The following is an 8,364-nucleotide window of genomic DNA, read 5'->3' on the forward strand; positions in this document are numbered from 1 at the left end:
TCTTATGAAAGCAGATGAGAAATAAAAATAAGCAATGGATATATTTGATAGGAAACAGTACTTAACATTAAAAAGTTACACATGCCAAAGCATTGTGAAATTGTGTATGTTGATTGACTGATTGATGATTGATTTTTAAAAAAACATTTTTTTATTCTTGTAGTTGTCTTATTCAACTTCAATTTGATAACTTTTGTTTTATTCTTTTATATTTTATATTGTTACATTTTTGAATAAATTAATGAATTAATGAAAACTTAGACACTAAAGCAAAGGTTAGCAACTGAACTGTCTCTTGTACCTGCTGATATATAGAAAATCAGTTATTTCCATCAGATGACCCTGGGTATGTCAACCACTCCAAGATGGGCCTCATGTTCAGAAGTAATTGACCATTTTACAAAGAACTCCACAGTTTCTGTATGTTCTTTTAGTTGTTTATAGCTTTTTGTTTTTCATTAGTTTGCTTGTGTCTACCAGAATATGACTACACCTGAAAAGTACCTTCAGCAAAGTGTTAGGATACAACACTACCATACAAAAATCAGTAATCTTATGTACTAAAGACATACTCAATGAAAAATCAGGAATAAAATCCCATTCATAAAAGTCAATAGTCTTCTAATATACTAAAGACATACTGAAAAGAAATAAGGAACACAATCCTATTCATAAAAATTAATAGCCTTCTTATATACTAAAGATACTGAATGAGAAATCAGTAATACAATATCATTCATAAAAATCAGTAGTCTTCTTGTATACTAAAGACATAATGAATGAAAAATCAGGAATACAGTCCCCTTCATAAAAATCTCTAGGAAACAAAAGAACTTTCAAAATAAAAATAAGCAAAGAAAGAAAAGACCTGTAATGATTAAAACCTTAAAACACTGAAGGAAGAAGCTGAAGTAGAAATAAGAAGATGAAGAGAACTTCTTTGCTTGTGAATTGATAGGACTACCACTGTGAAAATGGCTAACGTACTAAAATCAATACACAATGCAATTCTTATGAACTCAGTTCATCAAAAAAATTGAAAAATCAATCTCAAAATTCAGTGGAAACAGAATAATTTTCAGGTAGTCAAAACAATCTTGAACAATAATATCTCTGCTTGAGGTATCACCTTCCCTTATTTAAAGTTACACTTCAAGGATACAATGATAAAGCAGCAATACACTTGAATAAAAATTAGGCACAATGATCACTACAGTAAAACTGAGGATCCAGGTATAAGTTCACATTACTAAAGCTGCCTGATATTTAACAAAGAGGCCAAAAATGCTCATTGGAACGAAGACAGCATCTTTAACAAATCATGATAGGAAAATAAAAGATAGTTATAATCGTGAAAATGAAAGTAAATTCTTATATCTCACCCTAAACACAAAACTCAATACCAGAAGGTTTAAGGAGTCAACATAAGACTCGATACCCGAATCTTTTAGAAGAAAACGTCGGTAGCACATTTCAAATGGTATGTAGAGGTACTGGCTTTCTGAAGAGGACTTCTGTAGCAAAGGGAATAAGACCAATAATTGACAAACAGGATCTCAACAAACCACAAGGGCCTCTGAACAGCAAAATATCACTATCAATTATTTGAAGAATTAGCCTACAGAACAAGACTCTGTCAGCAATACAGATGACTATGGGTTAATGTCTAGAATACACAATGAACTAAAAAACTGACCACCGAAGCAAACCATGTAATTAATGATTGGCTATGGAGCAGAACCGTGTTGTTATTGTTTTAATTAGGTGTAATCTTGGATAAGCTTCTGTACACATGATCTCTTAGCTTTAGCTATCATATTAATATCACTCAATTCACTATACATACATACGAAGTGAAAAAGATGTTATGTCAATGTATGTAATCATGGAAAATAAAGCTTTAGTTTAAGATTCAGGAAATGCCAAGAACACTGTGGCTTACATTATTTATCAGCAAGGAGACTTAATTTTGCAAGTTGAGTATGATTATAGAAAGAAAATTAATAAAGTTTTCTTTTTTTAAATTTATTTATTTATTAAGGATTTCTGTCTCCTCCCCGCCACCACCTCCCATTTCCCTCCCCCTCCCTCGATCAAGTCCCCCTCCCTCATCAGCTCTAAGAGCAATCAGGGTTCCCTGACCTGTGGGAAGTCCAAGGACCGCCCACCTCCATCCAGGTCTAGTAAGGTGAGCATCCAAACTGCTTAGGCTCCCCCAAAGCCATTACGTGCAGTAGGATCAAAAATCCATTGCCATTGTTCTTGAGTTCTCAGTAGTCCTCATTGTCTGCTATGTTCAGCAAGTCCGGTTTTATCCCATGCTTTTTCAGACCCAGGCCAGCTGGCCTTGGTGAGTTCCCGATAGAACATCCCCATTGTCTCAGTGTGTGGGTGCACCCCTCGCGGTCCTGAGTTCCTTGCTCGTGCTCTCTCTCCTTCTGCTCCTGATTTGGACCTTGAGATTTCTGTCCGGTGCTCCAATGTGGGTCTCTGTCTCTGTCTCATTTCATCGCCTGATGAAGGTTAATATTCAGGAGGATGCCTATGTTTTTCTTTGGGTTCTCCTTATTTAGGTTCTCTAGGATCACTAATTATAGGCTCAATGTCCTTTGTTTATGGCTAGAAACCAAATATGAGTGAGTACATCCCATGTTCCTCTTTTTGGGTCTGGCTTACCTCACTCAGGATAGTGTTTTCTATTTTCCTCCATTTGTATGCAAAATTCAAGAAGTCCTTGTTTTTTACTGCTGAGTAGTACTCTAATATGTATACATTCCATACTTTCTTCATCCATTTTTCCATTGAAGGGCATCTAGGTTGTTTCCAGGTTCTGGCTATTACAAACAACGCTGCTATGAACATAGTTGAACATATACTTTTGTTGTATGATAGGGCCTCTCTTGGGTATATTCCCAAGAGTGGTAAAAATTATGTTTTGCAATGGAATTAATTCTCTAAATATTGAATCAGAAGTTAAAATAATGCAATTTAAAACTTTACATAAAGGTCCTGATTTTATTTGTATATAATTACACATTACTTATATTTCTGCAAGAGCTAGGCAGAAGAAAACTAAAATGCACGCACATGAATTGCTAGAATTTCAGTAGGCATTTTAGTTAAGGTGTGATGACCACTAGATTGAGTACGTGTGAAAACCATTCTACTCTGCAGCCAAGCAGAAAAGCCCAAAGTCGGGTAATTAGCTACAATTTACAATTTATTCAAATAATATGGGTACCTAAATGACTTCAGGAGGAGTCTCTAATCTAAGACAATTTTAAGAATTCTATCTCACTGAAGAAAGAGCTTTTCAAATGAACTGGAACCATGAGGAGACCTTGAAGACCTTTTTCTCATCGATGGTGGTAATATACACCTCAGATAAGCCCAAACCAACCCTTGTTTTGATTTTTTGGACCACAGTTGATGTCGCATTTCTAAAGTACGAGTACACCCCAGCATTTCTGGATCATACACAGTGCTTGAAGAAAGTTTTTCAAGTTTGTTTGCTACATGGTTGGACTGATCGCTATTAGTTACACAGTTGGCTATTTGAGAATTCATGAAGTCTCTCCCGTCCAATTACGTCACTTAACTTTCAAACATCAATATAATCTCCGCTATTCACAGTGTCCTGACAGACATATCACCACAGCCTTCAAGGACTGACAAAACGTTGTCAAAAATCCCTTTAATTAGGAGTCTTAATTGACTTGTCATTCTGAGATAGATTCATAATTTTATTTTTAAACATAAAGCACAAATATTTATAATAAATACAAAGGAGGATCTAAGACTAACAATGAAGAAAAACACCAGGATGGGAATGTGGTCAAATAAAAAATGCTGACTGAATGGTTCTCAAGCAGACATTTAAAAACTATTTAGAGGCTAGAGAATGAGTGCATAATGCTTTTTCTGAAGATGATCATTTAGGGCAATGAATAGTGAGAAGTGAATTAATAAAATTATTCACTTTTGCTGTTTCGATTAAAACCACTTAGACACTTATTGTTTGGAATTGAAAAAAATTGTAATTTTGCCAGGGAGAATGTTAATGTCCCTTTGCTCTCTCCTGATATTCGTTATGGTTTTCTGTCTTTTGTTTCTTCCATAAACCTTTTATTAATTTCTTATAAGAGCAAATATTATGTATATGCTTTCATTCCATTTTCTGCAGAATAGAGTTAGAAGACAAAGAAAAAGCAAATTTCAATTTACTTCTTTTAGTCATGTTAAGATTCGATACATCATCCCTAGATTCATAGCTATGGAATATTTTAGGTCAAACTGAATAATCTTTAATCTTGTACATTTTAAAATCTTGATCTGTATAGTTACTTTAGTCACAATCTCCATATTTTATTTTTAAATACAAAGCAATCACACACAAAATTTCAAATTACTCTTCATATTAACAGTATATGGATGTTTATGAGAATATGGACTATTAACATGTCTGAAATATGTAGCTAAAACATTAGAACTTAAGACTCTATTTTTGATAAAAATCCACATGCATCTTTAGGAAACTGTTTTTAACTTTTATTTCATTGCATTTTTTTCCCTTTGGTTTTTTGAGACAGGGTTTTTCCGTAGCTTTGGGGCCTGTCCTAGAACTAGCTTTTGTAGGCCAGGCTTTAACTCACAGAGATCCGCCTGCCTCGGCCTTCCAAGTGCTGGTATTAAAGGCCTGCGCCACCATTGCCCAGCCTATTGTCCTTTTGTGTAGTCAGCTTGTCCTCTAAGTAAAGCAAACCTTTGAAGAATGAATAGAAATTTGGGGTGGTTGATATTTAAAGAAATAATATGAGAGTAGTAATATTAGCAATTTTCTTTTATCAATGGACTTGTTTAACTATAATAATTCTTGTATATAATTTGCATTTAATGGTTTCTTCAATTGCCATCTGAATTATCTGTTTTATGGCCAATTGCTAACATGGAAACATAATACATTCCAATGGTTAGGTGTCTCTAAAGTGCTTTCCTTCCTGTGTTGTGCATCTAAGTTACTGGAATATTATTCTACTCTTGACCTAGGAACTATTCTCAACTTTAAAAATTACAACATGCATTTACCTCCAATTATACAGTTAAAAATGGTGCTTCCTGCCCAGTAAATTTCTTCTCGGCTAAAAATAAACTTGTGAGGATTCTTCCCCTTTTCTCAAAATTTTATGGTAGGATTAATAAATCCTTACTATGTCTAAAAAGAGTCATGGTGCAGTATTTTTTTCTCAAGTAACTACATTTTCTCAAGTAACTACTTTTTCTCAAGTCACTAGCTGTGTGTGGAGAGCACAATTTAATTCTTTTAATAGATGATTTAAGTTTCCTTGTGATTTAATTAGAATTCAGAAAGAATAAACTAAATGATTTTCACTGAGGTAACTAACATAATTACAATTAAGTATAAGGTTGAGTTGAAATTTTGTGAAATATCTGGGTACTGTATATGCCAGGGGTCTCTCCTTTGACTGGTAATGGATGTTAGCTGGTGGTATTAAGGACTGTATCTGGATATTTTTACCTACACTGTCTAGAGTGTTGTGAGAACTCGAATTTATTCAGTTGGAATTATCAGAGCTAGTGTCCCTAGGTTTTGAATGTGGAAACTTCAAGGCCTTCCCACTGTTGACCTTCAAGTCACAGAATATCACTTTTACTGCACTATGTTGGGTACAAGTAATTTATGCCATCATTTTTAACTCATAGATCTGTACAGCCTAGGATTCTCTATTCTTCTAAAATGTTTTTATCTTTCCATCTCGTCTCATCTCTATTAGTCTAATTTCCATTTGTATTTCAAAATCTGCCTATAGCTTTTAGTGTCTTTGATATTGAGGTTAAGCCAGAGAAATGCAAGTCTACGTGGTGCCTGTCCTGACTCACAGGCTTGGAAAAGTTATTTAAACTATTAGTTCCATATAATCTACAATATAAATCAGAAGACAAATGGATCTTGAATAGCAATGAAGAGCTACTCCAATTCTTGAAGCCCCTATAAGCAGAACATAGAAAGAAACTTATGACAAAAAATAATCTGTTATTTTTTTAAATAACATTTTTTATTGAGAAAAGGAAAAAAAAAACAAATTTCCTCCTCCTCCCAGCCTCCCATTTCCCTCCCCCTCCTCCCACCCTTCTCCCCCTCCTCCCACCCTTCTCCCCCTCCTCCCACCCTTCTCCCCCTCCCCCCACTCCTCTCCCCCTCCCTCTCCAGCCCAAAGAGCAGTCAGGGTTCCCTGCCCTGTGGTAAGTACTAGGTCCTCCCCCCTCCGTCCATTTCTAGGAAGCTGAACATCCAAACTGGCTAGGCTCCCACAAAGCCAGCACATTACGTAGGTTCAAAACCCCGTGCCATTGTCCTTGGCTTCTCAGCAGCCCTCATTGTTCGCCATGCTCAGAGAGTCCAGTTTTATCCCATGCTTTTTCAGTCACAGTCCAGCTGGCCTTTGTGAGCTCCCAATAGATCAGCTCCACTGTCTCAGTGGGTGGGTGCACGCCTCGTGGTCCCGACTTCTTTGCTCATGTTCTCCCTTCTTCTGCTCCTCATTGGGACCTTGGGTAACATTTCTTTCTCATGATCTCTTTTAGAAATGAAAAAAGAAAAATCTGGGAAGAGTTCTCCAGTTTTGAAAGACAAAGGTAATAATAGCATAGTTGTAAGTTAAATTATCTGAACAAGAAACTTGTAAATTTGGGGTATTATCTTCACAGTGGTGCAAATCAAAATTACACAGGCTGTTTTAGCATCATATCTTTAGACATACTATCACCTATAAGGAAGTGGAAGAGGGGGAGGCAAGAATAAAAGACAGAGTTTTCTTAACAATGAAAATATAAATAAGAAAATAAAAGTATTAGGAATCACTTGCCTCTATAGCCTCTGACTTTTCCTGTTCTACTAAAATATACATACATTCTCCCTCTCCCCTTCTTTTCGTTCCTCTCTCCACACACATATACATGTGCTTACGTGTTTCATTGCACATATTTTGCAACTCACAGTCTACAAAGACAGTACTTCTAACATAGTTTATGATACTTTTGTTTTACTTGGCACCTGTGCAATGAGAACATTTTGCTCATGAATTATTGTTTACTATGTAGGGAGCCTACAAAGAAAATAGGCCCTTGCCTCTAATGCCAACTCTTCAGGTACTATAACTATCAAAATTTAATATTTTAATATTTTGTTTAAAGAAAACCTGTGCCAAACCCCAAATTAGAATGGAGGGGAAGTTGAAAAAACTTACCCTGGAAAATAAAATACCATAGACCTATGTCTGCATTGATTAGTTCATCAAGTTAACTATATAGACTCCTGTATTTTATGTTCTTTTTAATATACAATTATGAACAAATGTCTACGAAGACTTTTCTCTCCTTTGTAATTATATACTCATTGCAAAATGTCTTCACAGTCATTAGAAAACCATATAAATATATAAGTATGTGAACAAATATAAAAATATATGATTTTATTGTATATGGCTCTTGATTTAGAATTATGCATTGTGGACGTCTTTGTTTTTAACCTGGGTCACATTACAGCACTAAAATGCCTTTGTAAGATACATCAGATACTGTCTCAGAGAAAAAATATTCAATTTTCTTTTTCTTAGAATAATTTATCACTCTAAAAAATATCAAAATATGTAATATCCATATAATGTTTTGGAGTCCGAAAGCCTCTGCTGTGCTTTTTTTCTTGGAGTATTTCTTTGTAGCCTGCTGTGGATATTTGTCTGAAGAAACATGAAGCAATCTCACTTGAAAAGGCCTCCTACATCACCTCAGTGTGTTTCACATGTTATTTCTATTATGCAGGAAAGAATATCTACATTTACCAATCTCACTAGACTCTGCTGCACGGACAGTCCAAACTCATGTTGAATCACAGTAAAATTCCAAAATGGCAGCATTATTATGAGAAAACCATTTGAGACTATATTTACAAGAGAGACCATCACATGAATCAGTTAGGCATTTAGATCATTGACTGTGTCTTTCTATAAGGAAGAGTATAGAACTCTTGAATAGGAAGATCAGTGCACCTTGCTGCCTTTTGTTTCCAGCTGAGCTGTTAGAATTGTGTATTCTAGACTTAACTTTATCCTAAAATCACAGTACACATACAAGGAAGGGCCCTGGTTATGTGGCATTGGCACCCAGAAACCGGAAAATTCTGCTAGTGATTAGCTTTACTGTAGTATATATCTCCTCTTTCTCACTGAGAGTAGTTGTCCTTGACTGATCTCTGTCTCAATTATGTTTTATTACCACTTAATTTCATATAAACACATATATCCACCTTTTCCAAGTAAGACCCTGAACCTGGACTTTGAAGACTTC

At 35.3% G+C, this 8,364-nt stretch overlaps 1 protein-coding gene across 1 annotated transcript in view; it reads left to right on the forward strand.

The window, feature by feature from the left end:
• Positions 1 to 6,680, forward strand: part of LOC121449281 (triadin-like) — a 46,173-nt gene extending 39,493 nt beyond the window's left edge. Inside the window, exon 8 of the mRNA XM_041653587.1 lies at positions 6,604 to 6,680. Within this exon, the coding sequence (XP_041509521.1) occupies positions 6,604 to 6,680 (77 nt within the window). The remainder of the gene's footprint in view (positions 1 to 6,603) is intronic.
• The last annotated feature ends 1,684 nt before the right edge of the window (positions 6,681 to 8,364 follow it).

The sequence above is a fragment of the Microtus oregoni genome, unplaced genomic scaffold (genome assembly GCF_018167655.1).
Source record: "Microtus oregoni isolate MIOR12 unplaced genomic scaffold, Mior012 000006F_ref0000085, whole genome shotgun sequence".
NCBI lineage: Eukaryota > Metazoa > Chordata > Mammalia > Rodentia > Cricetidae > Microtus > Microtus oregoni.